Source organism: Astyanax mexicanus, chromosome 4 (assembly GCF_023375975.1).
Source record: "Astyanax mexicanus isolate ESR-SI-001 chromosome 4, AstMex3_surface, whole genome shotgun sequence".
In the NCBI taxonomy this organism is placed as follows: domain Eukaryota; kingdom Metazoa; phylum Chordata; class Actinopteri; order Characiformes; family Acestrorhamphidae; genus Astyanax; species Astyanax mexicanus.
This window is the reverse complement of record NC_064411.1, coordinates 23,583,437-23,605,911: the sequence shown is the minus strand read 5'-3', so window position 1 is coordinate 23,605,911 and position 22,475 is coordinate 23,583,437. Positions and strand designations below refer to the sequence as shown.

General features: G+C 37.0%; 6 protein-coding genes and 1 pseudogene across 12 annotated transcripts in view; 4 read left to right on the top strand and 3 right to left on the bottom strand.

Moving 5' to 3' along the window:
* The window catches only part of LOC125780501 (zinc finger protein 239-like), a 1,096,042-nt gene that overhangs the window by 283,580 nt on the left and 789,987 nt on the right, over nucleotides 1-22,475 (top strand). The gene's annotated exons all lie outside the window — the stretch shown is intronic.
* Nucleotides 1-22,475, bottom strand: part of LOC125801297 (zinc finger protein 665-like) — a 326,993-nt gene that overhangs the window by 71,419 nt on the left and 233,099 nt on the right. The gene's annotated exons all lie outside the window — the stretch shown is intronic.
* The window catches only part of LOC111188255 (zinc finger protein 239-like), a 219,167-nt gene that overhangs the window by 60,242 nt on the left and 136,450 nt on the right, over nucleotides 1-22,475 (top strand). The window lies entirely within an intron of this gene.
* Nucleotides 1-22,475, bottom strand: part of LOC125801510 (zinc finger protein 239-like) — a 177,663-nt gene that overhangs the window by 29,127 nt on the left and 126,061 nt on the right. The window contains exon 1 of one of the 2 annotated variants that reach the window (XM_049478306.1): nucleotides 15,052-15,103. The exons of the other annotated variant lie outside the window; for it this stretch is intronic. The gene's annotated coding sequence lies outside the window, so the exon portion shown is untranslated. Of the gene's footprint in view, nucleotides 1-15,051; nucleotides 15,104-22,475 lie in introns of those variants that run through there. 2 annotated transcript variants of the gene reach the window in all.
* LOC125801494 (zinc finger protein 239-like) overlaps nucleotides 1-22,475 on the top strand; it is a 296,877-nt pseudogene that overhangs the window by 183,936 nt on the left and 90,466 nt on the right.
* Nucleotides 1-22,475, top strand: part of LOC125801190 (gastrula zinc finger protein XlCGF26.1-like) — a 305,433-nt gene that overhangs the window by 255,535 nt on the left and 27,423 nt on the right. The gene's annotated exons all lie outside the window — the stretch shown is intronic.
* On the bottom strand, nucleotides 145-14,865 carry LOC125801448 (zinc finger protein 239-like). Of its 2 annotated transcripts, none has more exons than XM_049478199.1 (2): nucleotides 14,799-14,865; nucleotides 145-2,472 (listed from the first exon to the last, which is right to left on the bottom strand). In XM_049478199.1, the coding sequence occupies exon 2, from the start codon at nucleotides 2,294-2,296 to the stop codon at nucleotides 1,448-1,450; it is 849 nt and encodes a 282-aa protein (XP_049334156.1). In that variant the 5' UTR covers nucleotides 2,297-2,472; nucleotides 14,799-14,865; the 3' UTR covers nucleotides 145-1,447. The 2 variants fall into 2 exon arrangements, with proteins under 2 accessions (XP_049334156.1, XP_049334157.1); XM_049478200.1 differs by having other exon boundaries at nucleotides 145-2,318; nucleotides 14,799-14,857.

The window sequence follows — 22,475 nt, the reverse complement described above, 5'->3', positions numbered from 1 at the left end:
ACCGATAACTCTGTAAAAAAGTAAGGAGTAAAAGTAAAAAGTAATCTGAAAAATAATTACTCCACTAAAGTAGAAATACCCAAAATTTCTACTTAAGTAAGGTAACGAAGTATTTCTACTTCGTTACTTGACACCTCTGAGGAGAAACCTACATGAATGTACTTTTATTGGTTCATTAGTAATTTAAATTTGACCTGGCTAACTGCTTGTCCCAAAGGAACTTTGATCAACTATGTGGATTACAGAATCAGAAATCTACCATATGTTCTAAAAAAAACACTTAATGATTAAATTTGATTAATCAAAACAAAACACATAATTCCACGAAGGTCAAAAAATACATTCATATTTTAACCAGCAAAAACAAAGACTCCTTTTGAACAACATTAAACAGGGTGACACAATACACCTGTGCAAGGTAAATAAATGAACAGAATTGGAGAAAATAAAATGAAAAGGTTTACATTTACAAACAAATGAGAATCTGTTAAGGCTGGGGATGAAATATACATTTACCAAAATATTCTTTCCTCCTTATGGCAAATCATACTCAATTTTTAAACTACAAATGTCCTGGAATTCTGAAATCCACGCTCTTTAAATGTTAAATATTATTAGTTCTAAAGGCTAATGCAGAACCTGTAAATTAGTGAAGTGTCCAAGAAAGGATTTTACTGTAAACTAGCATTATCACTTTTATTTATTCTTGGAAAAGACCCAACAGATCATGCTGGTGTTAGCAGAGATATATAGTAACAAGCAGAACTACTTTACCACTGTACTTAACTACCAAAATGCTGTACCTGTATCTACTGGAGTATTATTTTTACTTCACTACTGATATGATGCTCAACCTCCCCCTGGAGACACTTCTCAAATTCATTTACAGTCCATGTTTTTTAAGGGAGGGCAGTGTGGCTGAGTTTGCTGTGTGTTCAACACAAAAAGTTAATTTAAGACTTCATGTAAATGTACTCTATCCTGTGCATTCCTGTTCTTGTGCTGTTGTTTCAGCCAGAGGAAAATAGTCCTTTAGCCTAAACATTTGAAATAATATAAACAAGATGATATTCAAAGTTGAGTTTTTTCTGTAATCTCTACATAACACATCACTACACATTACAGTACTAGATTAGAACATGTAGAAAAAAACTACTTGCAATACATAAGTAGTACTTAAGTATGATGCTTAAAGAACACTTCAACTACTAATGAAATATACTTGTACTTTTACTTAAGTCTGGGTCTCTAGTTCTTTATACATGTCTGGGGAAAACATATAATGGAATACATTAAACAACATCCCCAGATAAGATTCATTTTGCTGAATCTGTAAAAGCCATTGTTTATATCAGTCTCTTGTTTGTTTCTGGTGGAATGTGTCTCAAGTGACAGAGTGAAGATTCTGAGTGGAATAAGGTGTTTTGGCTGTCAAAGAATTTGGAATTTAGGATTTAGAATTTGCACTTTTTTTTTTGCAGTGAAACACATCTGGGACAGTTATCTCTCCTGTGTGAATGCGCTGGTGATTTTTAAGATAATTCAGTTGATTAAAACTCTTCCCACAGTCTGAGCAGTGATATGGTTTCACTCCTGTGTGAATGCGCTGGTGTTTTTGGAGATTACTCTGTCGATTAAAACTCTTCCCACAGTCTGAGCAGTGATACGGTTTCTCTCCTGTGTGAATGCGCTGGTGTCGTTTGAGATGACCCTCTTGATTAAAACTCTTCCCACAGTCTGAGCAGTAATATGGTTTCTCTCCTGTGTGAGTGCGTTGGTGAATTTTGAATTGACTCTGTGTAGTAAATCTCTTCCCGCAGTCTGAGCAGTGATACGGTTTCTCTCCTGTGTGAATGCGCTGATGTATTTTGAGAGTACTCTGTAGATTAAAACTATTCCCACAGTCTGAGCAGTGATATGGTTTCTCTCCAGTGTGAATGCGCTGGTGTATTTTGAGAGTACTCTGTTTAGTAAAACTCTTCCCACAGTCTGAGCAGTGATACGGTTTCTCTCCTGTGTGAATGCGTTGGTGTATTTTGAGAGTACTCTGTAGATTAAAACTCTTCCCACAGTCTGAGCAGTGATACGGTTTCTCTCCAGTGTGAATGCGCTGGTGTATTTTGAGAGTACTCTGTAGATTAAAACTCTTCCCACAGTCTGAGCAGTAATACGGTTTCTCTCCTGTGTGAATGCGCTGGTGTTTTTTGAGATTACTCTGTTGAGTAAAAGTCTTCCCACAGTCTGAGCAGTTATACGGTTTATCTCCTGTGTGAATGCGCTGGTGATGTTTCTCCATGTCGGGACTTTGCTTTGTTTATCTGTTAAACGTATCAAACTATTTCTGCGTGTTTTGGAGATTCTTCAGGATGTCTTGTGCTTCACCTCTTTCAGCAGTTTAACATTGCTCTTAGTTAAATATCCTTTTTGTTGCAGTGATGAATTTTAGGAGAAATCCCTGGAATATTTTAATTTCTGGAAAAAAACAAAGACAAATTTAATTGTATTTTAAAATAAAAGCAGGTCAATTAACCAAAAAATTAGCTTAATCAGTTACACTATATGGAGAAAAATACTGGTACATCTTTCCATTACCAATCGAAGCTTCTGAACTTTTGTCTTATTATAGATAAACAAAAGTACCTCTGTTGGGGGGGGTCTTGGGGGAGAGAGATGTGTTTTAAAATAGTCGGCGTCTTGTCATTACTTTCCCACCGTGCTCCGCAAATATATGGGGCTTTGGTTTGGCGCCCCCTCTAGTGCAGTGCCCCTATGCCTCGCATATGCTGAATACCCCTTTTTGCGCCACTCCATATGCACTAGGGATGTGCCACACTCTGAAAAGTGATTACATGCTTTGGTCAGAAGAACTAATATTATCAAGTTGAGTGAACAGCCAGTACAACTCAAGAGACAAAATTGTCTCGAGGCACAAATCTGGGACAGGATACAGAAACATTTCTGCTGCTTTGAAGGTCCCAATGAGCAGAGTGGCCTCCATCATTTGTAAATGGCAGAATGGCACCAGGACTCTTTCTAGAGCTGGCCGGCCGTCTAAATTGAGCGATCAGAGATAAGGGCCTTGGTCAGGGAAGTGACAAAGAACCCGATGGTCACTCTGTCAGAGCTCCAGCGTTCCTCCGTGGAGAGAGGAGAACCTTGCAGAAGGACAACCATCTCTGCAGCAATCCACCAATCAGGCCTGTATGGCAGAGTGGTCAAGCGAAATTCGCTCCTTAGTAAAAGGCACAAGGCAGCCCTTTGGAATTTGCCAAAAGGCACCTGAAGGACTCTCAAACCATGAGAAACAAAATTCTCTGGTCTGATGAGACAAAGGTTGAACTTTTTGGTGTGACGCCAGGCGTCATGTTTGGGGGAAACCAGGCACTGCTCACCACGAGGCCAATACCATCCCTACAGTCAAGCATGGTGGTGGCAGCATCATGCTATGGGGATGTTTTTTTAGCACCAGGAACTGGCAGACTAGTCAGGATAGAGGGAAAGATGAATGCAGCAATGTACAGACATATTCTGGATGAAAACCTGCTCCAGAGCGCTCTAGACCTCAGACTGGGGCGACAATTCATTTTTCAGCAGGACAACGATCCGAAGCACACAGCCAAGATCTCAAAGGAGTGGCTTCAGGACCACTCTGTGAATGCCCTGGAGTGGCCCAGCCAGAGACCAGACTTGAATCCGATTTAACATCTCTGGAGAGATCTGTGCACAGACGTCTACCATTGAACCTGATGTATTTTCCGAGGTACTGCAAAGAAGAATGGGCAAAACTGCCTAAAGAAAGGTGTGCCAAGCTTGTGGCATCATATTCAAAAAGACTGGAGGCTGTAGTTGCTGCCAAAGATGGTTCTACAAATTATTAAGCAAAGGCTGTGCATACTTATGTAAATATGATTTCTTTGTTTTTTAATTTTAATACATTTTCAAAACTCTCAAGAAAACTTTTTTCACCTGGTCATAATGGGGTATTCTGTGTAGAATTTTAAGGAAAGAGATTACAACAACAGGCCGCAGTCTGTGAGGATTCACAACATCTCCTCCCCCTCCATAATCCTCAGCACTGGCTCCCCTCAGGGCTGTGTGCTGAGCCCCGTCCTGTTCACACTGCTCACATATGACTGCTCACCTCTCCATCCAGGCTGTCATATTGTGAAGTTAGGCGATGACACAGCAGTTGTTGGATGCATCACGAACAGAGATGAGTCCAGCTACAGGCAGGAGGTGGAATACCTAGAGGATTGATGCAGAGAAAACAACCTCTGCATCAATGTAAAGAAGACGAAGGAGATGATTGTGGACTTCAGAAGGGGCAAGCATGCCCACCTCCCCCTGCACATTGTAGGATCTGCGGTGGAAGTTGTCGACAGTTACAGGTACTTGGGTGTGCACATCAGAAAGGCACATCAGCGGCTCTACTTTCTCAGGAGGCTGAGACGAGCTGGACTCGGAAGCGCAGTCCTCACCTCCTTCTACAGATGTGTGGTGGAGAGAGTCATGTGCTCCAGCATCAACGTGTGGCATGGAAGCTGCTCTGCTGCAGACAGGAAAGCTCAGAGGCCGGAGGCTGCGGAGCATTAAGTGCAAAACAACCAGACTCAGAAACAGCTTCTTTCCGGAAGCTGTAAGACTCTTAAACTCCACTTAACAACACACTGCACTGTCACCAAGGACAAATGTCTGTTTACAAACATGGTCACTTTATTTGCATTGAGACACTCTATCTCCACTGCTCTAATTCCATATCATGCTGCTATAGCACACTTGCACTCTGGACTTCATGTTGCTGGAACCTTTCTACTCTCCATTTACTTTTTATTCTTTTGGGGTATTTATCTATCTATTTTGTATATTCTATTTCTTTTATTGTATTCTTTTTTTATCTATATATCTATTAATAACAGCTCTTTGGGTGTAAAACTGGATCGTGAGATCACAATTTCGTTCCACCTCATGTACCACATGTGATGCGAATGACAATAAAATCTCCTTAAATCCTTAAAGTAACTTAATACAATTTGGAATAAGGCTGTAACGTAACAAAATGTGGAAAAAGTGAAGCACTGTAAATGCTTTCTCGGATGCACTGTAAGTGCACACAGTATGTTGGAGTGCTTGGAGCTACAGAGTTGACTCTTGTGCTGTCACGGTATTATGATGTCAGTATTGGCAGTTCGATAAAAATATGCTAAATATGTTGATAATACCTATATCTACTAAATAAACTAAATTATTTAGGCCCACAATACCCCCACAAAAAACTGTGGAGCTAATGAAACTATTGTGTGAACAAAACTTAATAAATTTGAAATGTTACTTATTTACAACTTAAACCAGGGGTCGGCAATTAAGTTTGGCCGCGGGCCAGATTTTTTCCAAGCCATTACATGGCGGGCCACAAGCACTTGGCCGGGGGGTGGGGGGGTTGGGGAATTGGCGGGCGCGGTGGCGGGAGGGCGCTCTTAAAAGACATTCAAGTGGGCTGATGTGGGTGAAATCTGTGGACTGACCATTGGGGGCGCTATTAATGATATACCTGTTTGTTAAATAAAAAAAAACAAACGAATAAAAAAAATAATAACAGAATAAAGAAGCTAGCAGTTATCTAACAGCCCGTGGCTCTATCAAAAAATCTTTAATAATTTTTACTGTTTTGGAAAATTAAGTTTCTAAATAAAGAGCATTTTTGAGACGGACAGTCCGATTTTTTATTCATTATAGTTCAACCTCACGGGCCAGATGTTTCTTGCTTGCGGGCCGCATCTGGCCCGCGGGCCGCCTATTGCCGACCTATGACTTAAACAGTTAAGCTGACCCAATGAATGTTTTTTCAGTGTACAGAAATTAATACTACAATAAATAAAATATCTGGCAGGTAAGCATTACTAAAAAATGTCAAAATTACTACTAATACTACTATTATGCAAAATAACTTTTACTTGACTCTCTCAGAGGCGGTCGCATTTTTCTCCCTCTCCTCCCCTTATCTATCCTGCTTGGCTTCTCCTGTCTAGTGCTGTGTACTGCTACCAAAGAGACTCTCCTCGCACTGCTCTTCAAACTAGAAAATATGGATTTGATCAAATGGTCTTTCAATGCAATTGACACCATCTTCTCGACAAGAAGCCTGGGTTTGGGGGAACCTGTTTGTCCTACAGAGTGCGTAGAAAATTAAGGACCATGAAGGACAATAGAGAATGTCTGCGCTATACTTCAGTAGCCATTGTTCCAGAAGAACACTGCAACGCGATATCTCTCCCTGTTTTCCTAAGCTGCTGGATGTTGCTCTGACTGGTACTCAAGGTTGTCTCCGCAATAAGACGGTTGCCAGGCAGTGGAACTCAATGTAAAATGCAATTATATGTATATTAATGGTATTAATTAAAATTATAGTATATACTTGTATGTTTGAGGGGACATAAAATCAATGTAGGGTGCTGAAATAAAGGATGCATGATTAATTGGATTGTAAACTTGGTTGTGTGGATTTCTGAATTCAAACTTAATTTGACGAGTATAAAAATCTAAGGGATGAGGAGCAGGAGAGCAGGAAGCGCAGTCTATGTGTGTGCACAAGTAAGAGAGAGAGAGAGAGAAGGAGGCAAAGAGACAGAGGGAGATCTTTGACCGGGTCGGAGCTGGAAGTCTGAATCTGAGTGTTACTGCTGGACACCATAAGAGCACGCTGTTCAATAATTCAGCCAGAAAACTAATCAGTGTGTTGGGCGGGGGCAGGGCAGATTACGGCGGAAGTAGGGGTCAAACTTAAAGCCTTAATTAACTTTATTTTAATCATTTTATTTCTAATTTTTCCCCCATTTTCTCCCCAATTACCCAACCCACTCATTAGGACTCATCCTATCACTAGCTATGCCCCAACACACCAGAAGGGTGAAGACTAGCACATGCCTCCTCCGATACATGTGAAGTCAGCCTCCGCTTCTTTTCGAGCTGCTGCTGATGCAGCATTGCCGAGCAGCCAGTGTGCTTGGAGAAAAGGGAAGGGACTCGGTTCTGATACATCAGCTCACAGACGCCCTGTGCTGTGGACATCACAATAGGAGTGATGTGGGGAGAGAGCGCCATCTACCCACACGGAGTAGACTTAACTTGCATTAAAAAATAGTAACCCATTACTGATTCCAGATTAACAGCGTGCATTAACGCTTTAACATTGACAGCCCTAAAATTAACATTGTAGTTAAATACTCTTCAGTTTATTGTGTTTTTACTTTTTTATTTCCTTATTTTGTATGCAGCTGCCTTATGTAAACTGCAGAAAAGTGATTTTACACTAAAATATAAAAAATACTATATAAATATATAAATTGTGTAGTTTAGTAGTGTTTTCTGTTGACGTACAACAAATACTTCTCAGTTTGTTAATTTAACTAAAAGTATTTTAGCAACAAATTTCAACACATTTTTAAGTTGGCAAGCCTAGCATACATTTTAAATTACCTCGACTAAATATATTAAGTTGACAACTTAAAATATTAGATAATGATAAAAGATCTATGATAAATTCTATATCGAAGTGATTCAATCATTTAGATGTAGCTAACATTTATGACTTGTTAGACCAAATTAATTTTGTAAGTGCAGAAAACAAATGAGCCATAAAGGTTTACTAATTTAAAAAAGGCCTGGAAATTAGTGACTTTTTTGTGTTGACCATACACAATAACAATCACCAACATTTTTAAATATTGTGAACAATATTATACCCTAAAATATCCTACCATATCACCCATGCCCAATTACTACATCAGGGTACTACATTTTTACGGTTTTTAGCAAAAGAAAAATTCACGGAGTCACGTGACGCGACGAGAGTGATGGCCGCGTAGTGGAAAGCTCCGTGAGGCACTTCTCAATTAATCCTGTATTTTCACATAAGCTGTCGCCAGCTCTGGTGGTATTATACTCTGGACTTGTCCCTGACCTTCAAGATGTCCAAACAATCGAAGATTCATGTGTTCAGCGACAGTAAAATGCAACTTCGTTCTCAAGGTCCCGAGGCTAACTCCGGCCAAGATGGCGAAAGTTCCTTCAACCGGGAGCAGCCGAATCTCGCGCAGGATATCTCCAACATTTACGCAGCACTTCAGCAAATTTCAGGAGACATGAGCAGCCTGGCGGAGGTAAAACGCACCACCGCTTCAATTGAAGGGAAGTTATCCTCCCTAATTACAAGAATAAGTGAAGTGGAAAAGCGGGTGGAGTTCCTTGAGGATACGGAGCGCGAGCATAGGGAGAAGGTCACGGCTAACCCGCCTGCAACCAAATCTGAGGTGGATGCTCTCCGGGAGAAAATCGAAGATATGGAAAATCGCAACAGGCGTAATAATGTACGCATTGTGGGAATACCTGAAGGGCAGGAATTAGGAAACATGATACAATTCCTGAATGAGGTAATTCCGAAGATTTTGAACATTGAATCTGATGGAACACGGCTGGAGATTGAGCGCGCGCATAGAGCTCTGGCTCCGCGACCCGCTCCCGAGGGCAGACCGCGAGCTATCCTGGTTCGTTTTCTGAGATCGGGTGACAGAGACTATGTTTTACGGATCGCGCGCGAGAGAAAAGAGCTGCAGTGGGAGGGTAGCCGTGTTCTGTTTTTCCCGGATTTCTCAAGAGCTACACAGCAGAAGCGGGAGCAGTTTAAAGAGTGCAAGAAAGTGCTTCATGAACGGAACGTGCCCTTTGCCATGATATATCCAGCAACTCTGAGAATCCAAACAAAATCCGGATCTAAGCGCTTCGATAGCCCTAAAGAGGCAATGAAATTCATTGCCAAAATGGAGAGTTAAAAGTGAGCTACGGAGCGAGGTGAGGTCTGAGACGGGAGAGTTAATTTATCTCCCTCGTATTTAGTGCTGATTTGCCCTTGTCTTGGAAGAGTTTTCTCTCAAGAACTCAACTTGGACAAAGTGAGACATTATTATGTTTCTTTAATACCAGAGTGACTGTAATGCTTTGTTTGAGGGTGCCTGTGGAGCGGATCACTCAGCGGCTTCCCAGTTAGCAAGTCATGGACCGTCAGGGTCTTTTTTTTTTCTTTGTAGTATGTTTAGACATAGTTCAAGTTCAGATCCACGTGTTGGAACGTGTGGTTACGTTGTTTGTCTTTACAGTATTGTCTGTTTTCAATCATGGGGGTAGTGTTTGTATGTTTATGACTCCAACAATTTGGTTTTGTCTTTTGAAATTTACGTATGGTGATTCCTAGTTTGAATAAGTTGTGCTTCACTTCATGGAATGTAAAAGGTTTAGGACATCCGATAAAAAGAAAAAAAGTGTTAGCTACCCTTAAACCTAAAAACTACGACGTTGTGTTTCTGCAAGAAACTCACCTGTTGCCAGACGAATGCAAAAAATTGTGTAAAGACTGGGTGGGTAATGTGTTTTTTAGCGCAGGAAGCAGTAAGAGTAGGGGAGTTATAACATTGGTTAACAAACACCTGCAGTTTAAGTGCTTGAAGGAGACCAAGGACGAGAACGGCAGGTTTAATATAATTTTGGCTGAAATACAAGGGCAGACACTTATTTTAGCAAATATTTATGCTCCTAATGGTGATGACCCAGGATTTTTTGAAAGCATGGAGGATAAAATTCTTAATTTTGGGCAACATCCTAAAATAATCGGAGGGGATTTCAATTTAGTTATGGATGCTGTGCTTGACCGTACTGGTCCTGTTAACTGTAAAACATCTAAAGCGCATCATACTTTGAAGGGTATGTGTTCTGATATGGGTCTAGTAGATATATGGAGAATGCAAAATCCTACAGCACGTGATTATACCTTTTTTTCTTCTTCGCACAGAACATATTCTAGAATAGATTTTTTCCTTATTTCTAAACCCCTTCTTCCTCTTGTTTTGTCTTGTTCAATAGGAAGTATATTAGTATCAGACCATGCTAATGTAACATTGGAATTGATACCCTATAGTGACAAAGTTAGGTCTTCTAGATGGAGATTCAATTCTTCCTTGCTTCAAGATTGTAATTTTAAAGAAGCACTAAGAGCTCATATAAAGTTTTACATAGAAAATAATGTGCCATCAGCGCCATCGGCTGGGGTAGCCTGGGAGGCATTCAAGGCGGTAATAAGGGGTTTTGTTATACAGCATGCTTCATTTAAGAAAAAAGAGAACAACTGTAAACTGGATATGTTGGAAGAAAAAATTAGAAGTATGGAAAAAAGTCTTAAAAGGCAGAGGTCGGCAAATGAACTTAGAATATTATCCCAGTTAAAATATGAATATAATTCTGTCCTGTCTGAAAGAATGGAATTTTGTTTACATAGGGCTAGACAGAAATACTTTGAATCTGGTGACAAAGCGGGAAAATTACTGTCAAGATATATAAGCCAGAGACAGCTGGCATCTATCATTCCTGGGGTGCAGACTTCTGATGGTAGCATAGTTACTAAAAATATAGACATAAATAAAGCTTTCAAGGATTTTTACGCTATGTTATATTCAACAGAGTCAGTCGTCTATGAAGAAGCAACCATGGCATTTTTGGATAAGCTAAATTTACCTAAGTTGAATACAGATCAGAAAGATTTACTTGATTCTCCTATAACTGAGGAAGAAATTAAAAAAGTGATAAGTGATTTACCCTCGGGTAAATCACCAGGGCCAGATGGTTATACAGCAGAGTTTTTTAAATGTTATGCAGCTGAGGTAGCTCCACTTTTGTATAGCATGTATATTGAGGCGTTAGAGAGGGGACAGTTGCCGCCCACTCTATCACAGGCCCTTATTACCTTAATTTTAAAGAAAGATAAAGACCCTGGTGACTGTAAGAATTATAGGCCAATTTCTTTAATACCTATCGATGTCAAGATATTGTCAAAAATTTTGGCAAATAGACTAGATAGGGTTATCTCTTCATTGATTCATAATGACCAGGTTGGTTTTATTAGGAATAGAAATTCTGCTGATAATATCAGGCGTCTGATCAATATAATGTGGGCAGTATCTGATGCCAGTACTCCCGTGGCTGTGGTCTCTCTTGATGCCGAAAAGGCGTTCGACCGTGTGGAGTGGGGATACTTATTTAAGGTGTTGGAAACTTTTGGATTTGGCGAAACCTTTATTAACTGGATTAAGCTACTTTATAACAAGCCCCAAGCAGCAGTGCAGACTAATGGGTACATCTCAGACTATTTTGAGCTCTCCAGAGGAACTCGTCAGGGTTCGCCACTGTCACCTTCGTTATTTTGTTTGGCACTAGAGCCTCTTGCAGCCGCTATCCGGCATGATAAAAATTTTCCTGGTATTACTGTGGGGGAATCAGTTCATAAATTAATGCTTTATGCAGACGATATTCTTTTATTTGTAACTGATCCAATTAATTCAGTACCTACACTTCTGAGTATTATCGAATCATTTTCTAAGTTTTCTGGCTATAAGGTGAATTGGTCGAAATCCGAGGCCCTTCCTCTAACACAGTATTGTCCAATTTCATTTTTTCAGGCAGGCTCCTTCCAATGGCCAAAACAAGGTATTCAGTACCTGGGTATTCGTATTCCACCTCGGGTCACTGATATTGTAAAAGAAAATTTTGGCCCGGTGCTTCAAAGTATAACAGCTGATATTGGAAGATGGTCCCACCTAAATTTATCTATTTGGGGAAAGGTTAACGTGCTGAAAATGAACTGTGTGCCCAAAATTAATTATTTATTTCAGTCATTACCACTGGAGGTTCCCTTGATATATTTTAAACAATTTGATGCTTTATGTAAGAGGTTTATCTGGAATGGGAAAAGACCCCGTATACATTTGGGAAAATTGCAGCAGCCTGTTGTAACTGGAGGTCTAGGGATGCCAAAGCTTTTATTTTACTACTATGCATTTAGCCTTCGACATCTGGCCCATTGGTTTCTACCACCTGAAAGGGCTCCTCCATGGTATGGAATTGAGAGTTCATCTTGCGCCCCACTCCCACTTTTTCAATGCCTGTCCACAAAATCACCACACTGTGATAGATCAAACCCCATAGTTTCACATTTACAAAAAATATGGATTAGGGTCAGCCATATAATTAAATTTAAGCCGTACTTAAATAAATCTTCTAGCATTTGGCAAAATCCCAAGTTATGTATTGCAAAATCCCCGGTTATGTGGAAGAATTGGATTAATTGTGGTATCTTAACTATAGGAGATATGTATGATCATGACTCATTAAAATCATTTGATCAACTGATGCAGGAATTTAACCTGCCCAGTTCACAATTTTGGAGATACCTGCAATTAAATCATATGCTCAAGGGAATTTTTGCACAATATGAAAACAGTCCTCAACAGGCAGAATGGTTATCTGAAATTGTAAATATATATGGAAAGGAACATGAAGTGTCTGCTTACTATGCTTTACTTTTAAAAGAGGCTAATAATAAGGCAACAGTAGGGCTCAAGACAGTTTGGGCAAAGGATTTGAACATATCATCAAATGAGGAAAACTGTGGGATAGGATTTTTCGTAAGGTTTCAATTATGTCAAGGGATCTTAGAGTAAGACTTATACAGTTTAAGATTCTGCATCGATTTTATTGGACACCTAGTAGACTACATAAGCTTGGCCTTAAAGAAACATCAGAATGTTGGCGGTGTCAAAGAGAGGAAGGTACATTGGTTCATGCGCTGTGGTCTTGTTCTAAACTCCAACAATTTTGGTTAAGTGTTCATGAGTATTTATCAGAAATAGCAGAAATCACATTCTCCTTCTGTCCCAGACTTTATATTCTTGGTGATCCTACAATCTTAGCTCATTGTCATAAGCCTACAGCTGACTGGATACATACTAGTATTATGATAGGAAAACAAATTGTGCTTAGAGGATGGAAGTCATCATCAGGACCTTCTGTGCAGGAGTGGCTTAGTGAATTGGCAAAAGTTGCAGCATATGAAAAGATGTCCTTTAGAATATTGGGAAAAATTAACAAATATTATGAGAAATGGGGCTTGTATTTGCAGAGGTATATTGAGGATTGAAGTGAAGCGTTTATTACTGTTATCATTTGTATTATTTTATGTATTATTGCTTGTAAGTTGGAGTACCATTATATGTGTATCAATAGTATGAGAAATGTTTACATACTGTAAGCCTGTATACAGCATTACACCCCCATCCCCCCCCCCCTGTTTGTTTTTGTGTGTTTGGCTAAATGTGATATTGTTAAACATTGAAAAATTTAATAAAATACAAGTCACAAAAAAAAAAGAAAAATTCACACTGTTCTCAATTCCCTTTATATATCTACTAGTGACAGATAATATCTCTCCAGTATCATTTATTTTACTTTAATCCTGGATATATAGAGATATTTGGAGTGCATTATTAGAATCATGTCATTCTGGATCATTGACTTGGGATACAAATATCTCAATTAGGGGTGTGCCATTTCATATTTTATAAAATAACAAAATGAAACATTAATTTTGTTGCAGTAGTGTATTCTTGACTTTTAAAAAAATTCAGTGTTCGATCATATTGCAAAGAATATCGTTATTGCAAAAAAAATTCTAGTACTAAGTGAAGGTATGAGCAGCTACCAGTAAAAAAAAAATACTGCTAACATTAGCTACTTGGTTAAAAAAGGACTGGTAACTTTAACTAGGTGGCTACTGATAGCTACTAGGTTTAAAACAAGCTGGTAACTTTAGCTACCTAGATAACATTAGCTACGTAGTTGAAAAAGCACTGGTAATATTAGCTAGCTAGCTACCGTTAGCTACTTAGTTTTTTTTTAAAAAGCACTGGTAGTTTAGCTAGCTAACTAACATTATCTACCGGTTTTAAAATGCTTGCGACTTTAGCTAGCTAGCAAACATTAGTTACTGATTATAAAATGCTTGTAAAATGCTGGTAACTATAGCTAGCATGATATTAGCTATCCAGTAAAATAAAGCACTGATAACTTTAACTTGTTAGCTAAGTAACTGTTTTTGAATAAAAATGAACCATATTCTATTCTAGGATATTTTGGTAGCCTCACAAAACTGAAATCAGGTTCTTGTTTGAGTTGTTTGTAATGTCTGTATTAAAACTAGTTTTGCTGGGAAATACAGTTTAGCGTTTGTACTTTATGATAATATTCTGACTGAGAAAACAATTCTTAAAACATTATTTCAGCCACTTACAGCATGTTTTATACTAGCCTAACAAACACAATCAGTGGATTTTAGAAGCTTGACTGTAATATCTGTACTAAAACTAGTGTTGCTGGGCAATTTTTTTTTTGTTTTTTGGTGGGATAATCAGTTTTGTGCTTTATCAAAATATTCTGTCTATTCCCCTAGTATAAAAAAATGCTGCCAGAGAATGAAATAATGAATTTGTGTATTATGCTACTTTTATTTAACATTAACTAATATTGTTTGACATTTATATATTTACCAACATATTTAAAACACAGACGACATTTGCAACAAGTGTACATCAATTAACAATATGTACTTTTTTTTATTTTCTTTTTACTGTAGTGGTTACTGCGGTTAACACTAAGCTGCAGCATAGAAATGCACTGCTTCTCAGATCCAGTACATATATGGCAACAACATATAAAACCGCCTACTATATGGCTTTAAACACATGATTTTCTATAAAATATAAAATACAATTCTTAAAGTGTTATTATAAATGGTCTGCATTACCAGTAGAATCTTGTACCACAAAAATACACATTAAAATACATGTACATGAACACATTTCACAAACATAAAAATACAACTGAACATGATCAGAAATATAGTAAAATATGAATGAAACACATACCTGGATGACAATATGTACTTTTCTTACTTCCCTTTTTCTGGAGTGACTACTGCGGTTAACACCGAGCTGAATAAATAAATAAAAATATATCATTAATACTTAATAAATAATAATGATAATAATAATAATAATAATAGGTTTAGCTGATAAACACTCTTTAATCGGTCTTATACTCGAATTAGTAGCAGTATTTTTAACTTAAAGCATGTTTTTAACCACTATTTATTCATAAAACACGGAGCTCAGCACCTACCCGCAGCACAGAAACACACAGACCGCTGCTGAGGTACGGTGGCTCAGAAAGACCAAACGTAGCGTAACTGCAGTTCACCACTAAACAGCAGGGGCCGCCAAAACTTCATTTAACAGCATTAAAGTGCCTCATTTTATAAAGTTCATCTAAAACAAAGAGATTTTATTACTCTGTTACACTTACAACAGTAATAAACGCTGTAAAATAGTTGAGTAATGCCTCATTTAACTCTTAAAAGACAAGCTTAGGCATTATTAACCATTAAAATACATTCAACAAATGGCTCAGATCATCATTAATGAACAAGATCTACTGTATTTGAAACATTAGTAATTTAGTAATATGTAATAATGTCTAAAGTATTGTAATTAAATAATTGATTGTTGGTATTGTGGACCATTTTTTAGAAATTCACTTACTCTGATGTATTTTCCTTCATAATACCGAATATTTTGGTGTTATTTTGGGTTAATGAAAGTGTGTCCTGAATTTAAAATATATTAATATAGTTACAGCAGAACTGTATTACTGTGGTACACTTGATATTCCACACTAATGGTTTAACTGGGATTTCTTAATAAGACTACGCTTAATAAAACAGCGTGGCTAAAGATAATGTAATTTGCTAAAAAAAATATATATATTTTCTGTTAAATCAGTAAGGTAATCAACATTACTTATAAAAACACTTGTGGCAGAGTAAAATTCCACTTTACAGGGTCTAACCTGACCCTTACCTCAATGCAATCATTTCCAAAACCCATTCTTTCTTTTAAATGTAATATTTTATAGGCAGACTTTTATTTTGATGGTAAATTCACGTGTCTTTCTGGCAACTATTCATGGAGTTGCTGCTGAACATCTCTGTGAAATGAGCAACAGTTGCTAATATAAAAGTCTGCTTGTAAAATTTTACATTTAAAAATTAAGAATTTGTTTTCAGAGGGATTATAGCGAGATGTTCAGGTAAAACAGGTAAGAAGTGGAATTGCATAAGAATAAGTGGATTTCTAAAAATTTGTCCACAATATCTAAAATAAAATGTTAAATGACTTTAAACAAGACATTCACATATTACTAAATAACCAATGTTTAAAAATGTAGTAGACCCTGTTAGTAAATTATGATCTGAACCATTAGTTTAAGGAATTTTAATGGTAAGTAATGTATAACCTTTTTAACACTGTGTATGTAATAAAGGCTAAAGAGCTTTCACTTAATTGATAAATAGTACCATTTAGACTACCCAAAGAGAAGCACTTACCTTGCATTAAATGATCAATGCTTCACTTTGTGATGGTCACCATGGATATTTAAACAATTTTGTACTGACAAAATTTACCATGCAAGTTAACACTGTTCAAAAATTTACACCAAATTGATAAAACCTTTTTAACACTGTATGTAATAAATGCTAAAGTTGTACCAGATGGACTTGGTCCTCACTGTTGATGGTTTACAAGTGTGAAGTACCCTCCTATACAGAAATCAGGATGGTCCATTGTGATGTCAGAGAGTGATTTTACAGGGAGTAGGTGTGAATGACCTCAATTTATGGAAAGCTTTCAGAATGCATAAATAGAAAGACTTTAAACAAGGTGAGCAACAAACAAGATCTGCTGCAGTATGATCTCCTTTTCAAGAATCTGCATGACATAAAGAAGGTAAATGTAAATAAAATGTAATCATAATATTTTAAATTAAATTTAGATTTTAAAAAAGTGTCTCTACTCCCTGTAAAATCACTCTCTGACATCACAATGGACCATCCTGATTTCTGTATAGAAGGGTACTTCACACTTGTAAACCATCAACAGTGAGGACCAAGTCAATCTGGTACAACTTTAGCATGTATTACACAGTGTTTGAATATCTATGGTGACCATCACAAAGTGAAGCATTGATTATTTAATACAAGGAGTGAGTGCTTCTCTTTGGGGTGGTTAAAATGGTATTATTGATCAATTAAGTGAAAGCTCACCTTATTCGGTTCATTTTCAGCAATCAAAGTTGATTCATCAATTTAAATCAAATTAAATATGGAATACATGATTTCATTATATTATATTATATACCAATATAACTAGGCATATTAAGAATTATTTGTTAACATGTGGGTTCTTGGTGTAAAGCACTCTTACATATTGAAAGAATCCTGAAGATTTCTTAGTTCTAATGGGTGTTTGTATTGAAGAAAGTGTTGAAAAGAAATGTCACAATTTCTACTTTAACAATAGTTCTGACCTTTGAGTAAAATTTGATAAGTGCTATTTGTTGGGGTAGTTTTAACCCTCCTGTTACCTTCAAATTTACTAACACCTTTTATGTTTGGGGTCAATTTCACCCCAGCAATTTCAAATGACAGAAAATTATTATATATTAATATCATTTTTAACCAAGTTTATGTCACATGCTATATTTGTTTGTTAACTACTTGAATAGCCATTAAAAAAATAAAAATAAAATAACTGGAATGAAAAAGATTTAATGTTATCAAGAATAGTTAAAAGTATTATGTTTGGGGCCAATTTGACCACAGGATAAAACAAACGAGCAGAAATTCATGCTCAGTCACATGGGAGTCTGGATTGTAAAGAAGAAGATCCTAACGAGGCTGAAGTTGGTTTGATATTCGCAGCGCAAGATTTGTTTGGCTCGATATTCGCAGCCTCGTATTCCCCGGCTGAAGTTGGTTTGATATTCGCAGCTGCCGCTTCACTGAACCACCGTGAACTAAAGGGAGCGTTCACAAACACCCGTTGTTTATATTAAACACCTCACAGATCAACACTGAAGGAGATAGAATGAAGAAAAGCAGTACATCTGTTTATTAACAATGTAAATATACAATATCGTATTAAATGTAATTTTGTATATTGTAAAATATTTATTTTAATTACTGAATTTATAATTATATATTACAATAAATAATTAAATATATATTTAATAAAATTATATTTTAAAAGCCATTGCGCTCAAAAAATATGAGGCAGATGTTCAAGTGTGATTTTGAAGAACTTTTTCATGTTGGGCCAGACCAAATACACATGATCTGAAGAGTACTAGTCTTCTTCTTTAAGGAAAACCTGGAATTAGCCTGGCCCGAGCTGATTTTATACTTTAAAATTAACTGGCAACATGGCCTACCGATCCATAATGCACAAAAAAATTTAATATAAAGCTGATGTTCTAGTGTGATTTTGAAGGACTTTTTAATCTTGGGCCAGAACAAATACACATGATCTGAAGAGAACTAGTCTTCTTCTTTAAGGAAAACCTGGAATTAGCCTGGCCCGAGCTGATTTTATACTTTAAAATTAACTGGCAACATGGCATACCGATCAATAAGGCACAAAAAAGTTTAATTTAAAGCTGATGTTCTAGTGTGATTTTGAAGGACTTTTTAATCTTGGGCCAGACCAAATAAACATGATCTGAAGAGTACTAGTATTACAATAAATAATTAAATATATATTTAATAAAATTATATTTTAAAAGCCATTGTGCTCAAAAAATATGAGGCAGATGTTCAAGTGTGATTTTGAAGAACTTTTTCATGTTGGGCCAGACCAAATACACATGATCTGAAGAGAACTAGTCTTCTTCTTTAAGGAAAACCTGGAATTAGCCTGGCCCAAGCTGATTTTATACTTTAAAATGAACTGGCAACATGGTATAACGAGCCATAATGCACAAGTTTTTTTTATGTAAAGCTGATGTTCTAGTGTGATTTTGAAAGACTTTTTCATCTTGGACCAGACCAAATACACATGATCTGAAGAGAACTAGTCTTCTACTTTAAGGAAAACCTGGAATTAGCCTGGCCCAAGCTGATTTTATACTTTAAAATTAACTGGCAACATGGCCTACCGATCAATAATGCACAAAAAAATTGAATATAAAGCTGATGTTCTAGTGTGATTTTGAAAGACTTTTTAATCTTGGGCCAGAACAAATACACATGATCTGAAGAGAACTAGTCTTCTTCTTTAAGGAAAACCTGGAATTAGCCTGGCCCGAGCTGATTTTATACTTTAAAATGAACTGGCAATATGGAATACCGATCCATAATGCACAAAAAAATTGAATATAAAGCTGATGTTCTAGTGTGATTTTGAAGGACTTTTTAATCTTGGGCCAGAACAAATACACATGATCTGAAGAGTACTAGTCTTCTTCTTTAAGGAAAACCTGGAATTAGCCTGGCCCAAGATGATTTTATACTTTAAAATGAACTGGAAACATGGAATACCGATCCATAATGCACAAAAAAATTGAATATAAAGCTGATGTTCTAGTGTGATTTTGAAGGACTTTTTAATCTTGGGCCAGAACAAATACACATGATCTGAAGAGAACTAGTCTGCTACTTTAAGGAAAACCTGGAATTAGCCTGGCCCGAGCTGATTTTATAATTTAAAATGAACTGGCAATATGGAATACCGATCCATAATGCACAAAAAAATTGAATATAAAGCTGATGTTCTAGTGTGATTTTGAAGGACTTTTTAATCTTGGGCCAGAACAAATACACATGATCTGAAGAGTACTAGTCTTCTTCTTTAAGGAAAACCTGGAATTAGCCTGGCCCAAGCTGATTTTATACTTTAAAATTAACTGGCATTATGGCCTACCGATCAATAATGCACAAAAAAATTGAATATAAAGCTGATGTTCTAGTGTGATTTTGAAAAACTTTTTAATCTTGGGCCAGAACAAATACACATGATCTGAAGAGAACTAGTCTTCTTCTTTAAGGAAAACCTGGAATTAGCCTGGCCCGAGCTGATTTTATACTTTAAAATTAACTGGCAACATGACATGAAAGCCATTTTGCACAGAAATAATGAATATAAAGCATTGATTTTGAGAATACCAGAACACTTCATCTCATGTGTATTTGGTCTGAAAAAAAAAGTCCAAAATCATACTGGAATATCAGCTTTAAATAATATTTTTTTTGTGCTGCCATGTTGCCAATTAATTGTGCAGTCTAAAATCAGCTTGGGCCAGGCTAATTCCAGGTTTTCCTTAAAGTAGAAGACTAGTTCTCTTCAGATCATGTGTATTTGTTCTGGCCCAAGATGAAAAAGTCCTTCAAAATCACACTGGAACATCAGCTTTACATAAAAAAATTGTGCTTTATGGATCGGTATTCCATGTTGCCAGTTCATTTTAAAGTATAAAATCAGCTCGGGCCAGCCTAATTCCAGGTTTTCCTCTGGCCCAAGATTAAAAAGTCCGTCAAAATCACACTAGAACATCAGCTTTATATTCAATTTTTTTGTGCATTATGGATCATTATTCCATGTTGCCAGTTCATTTTAAAGTATAAAATCAGCTTGGGCCAGGCTAATTCCAGGTTTTCCTTAAGGTAGAAGACTAGTACTCTTCAGATCATGTGTATTTGGTCTGGCCCAAGATTAAAAAGTCCTTCAAAATCACACTAGAACATCAGCTTTATATTCAATTTTTTTGTGCATTATGGATCGGTATTCCATATTGCCAGTTCATTTTAAAGTATAAAATCAGCTCGGGCCAGGCTAATTCCAGGTTTTCCTTAAAGTAGCAGACTAGTTCTCTTCAGATCATGTGTATTTGTTCTGGCCAAGATTAAAAAGTCTTTCAAAATCACACTAGAACATCAGCTTTATATTCAATTTTTTTGTGCATTATGGATCGTTATTCCATGTTGCCAGTTAATTTTAAAGTATAAAATCAGCTCGGGCCAGGCTAATTCCAGGTTTTCCTTAAAGAAGAAGACTAGTACTCTTCAGATCATGTGTATTTGTTCTGGCCCAAGATTAAAAAGTCTTTCAAAATCACACTAGAACATCAGCTTTACATAAAAAAATTGTGCATTATGGCTCGTTATACCATGTTGCCAGTTCATTTTAAAGTATAAAATCAGCTTGGGCCAGGCTAATTCCAGGTTTTCCTTAAAGTAGAAGACTAGTACTCTTCAGATCATGTGTATTTGTTCTGGCCCAAGATTGAAAAGTCCTTCAAAATCACACTAGAACATCAGCTTTATATTCAATTTTTTTGTGCATTATGGATCGGTAGGCCACGTTGCCAGTTAATTTTAAAGTATAAAATGAGCTCGGGCCAGGCTAATTCCAGGTTTTCCTTAAAGAAGCAGACTAGTACTCTTCAGATCATGTGTATTTGGTCTGGCCCAACATGAAAAAGTTCTTCAAAATCACACTTGAACATCTGCCTCATATTTTTTGAGCGCAATGGCTTTTAAAATATAATTTTATTAAATATATATTTAATTATTTATTGTAATATATAATTATAAATTCAGTAATTAAAATAAATATTTTACAATATACAAAATTACATTTAATACGATATTGTATATTTACATTTTTAATAAACAGCTGTACTGCTTTTCTTCATTTTATCACCTGTGTTGGTCTGTGAGGTGTTTAATATAAACAGCGGGTGTTTGTGAACGCTCCCTTTAGTTCACGGTGGTTCAGTGAAGCGGCAGCTGCGAATATCAAACCAACTTCAGCCGGGGAATACGAGGCTGCGAATATCGAGCCAAACGAATCTGGAGCTGCGAATATCAAACCAACTTCAGCCTCGTAAGATCCTACTTGTTCCATTCATCCCATATTGCTGAGTTTATTAAGATCTCATCAGTCCTGCCTTGTTTCTGTGCTATTGAAGCGTAGGACACGGAGGAGACATGGACTGTGTTTAGAGACGTGCTGGATCTGTCTGCAGCCCAAACACCTGTTCTTTCTTCACCTTTTGACTTGTTCTCTCCAAACTGAGCAACACAATGTAGACTTACATGTGGGATTAAATCCAAGTCTTTCTAACTATCCCTCTATACACACACCTCCCTCTAAACGTATCATCTACAGTAGTTTATCCTTTTAGCTTGATGGTGTTCTGAAGAACTCAAATGCTGATTGTATGTTTGGACGTGGCTGACAGCGTATCTGCTGAGACCTGGAACTATTCTGATTACATTAGCAGCACTAAGTTTATCATTTTCTTCAAGTGGGGAGACAGACCATAATAACTTTTTACTTTTGGAAGGAAGTCTGTTTTCTATTGGTTGAGAGACAAAAATAGGATCTAGAGTAAAGGGCTCATTCTCATCAGAGGAGGATTCATTATAATCAGGATCCTCTCTAAAGTCCTCCTTTTTCTCAGACACATTCTCCTCTATGTCTCTGTCATGGTGAAAGAGATGTGAGAAATCCTCACTGAGAGAAAACCTTTTCTTAAACGTCATTTTCAGTAGAGAGAGAGAGAGCAGAAAGAGAGAGAGACAGAACACATAGAGAACTGGTTTAGAAGCTGCTGTGAAACCTTTTATATCTCTGCATTTCCACTATGTTTTATGAACTATCAATATGTTTGTAGGAACAATATATTCCTGCACAGAATGAGAAATATCA

Coding starts and splice junctions, on each gene's coding strand:
- LOC125801448 (XM_049478199.1), bottom strand. CDS start 2,296: ATGGAGAAACATCACCAGCGCATTCACACAGGAGATAAACCGTATAAC.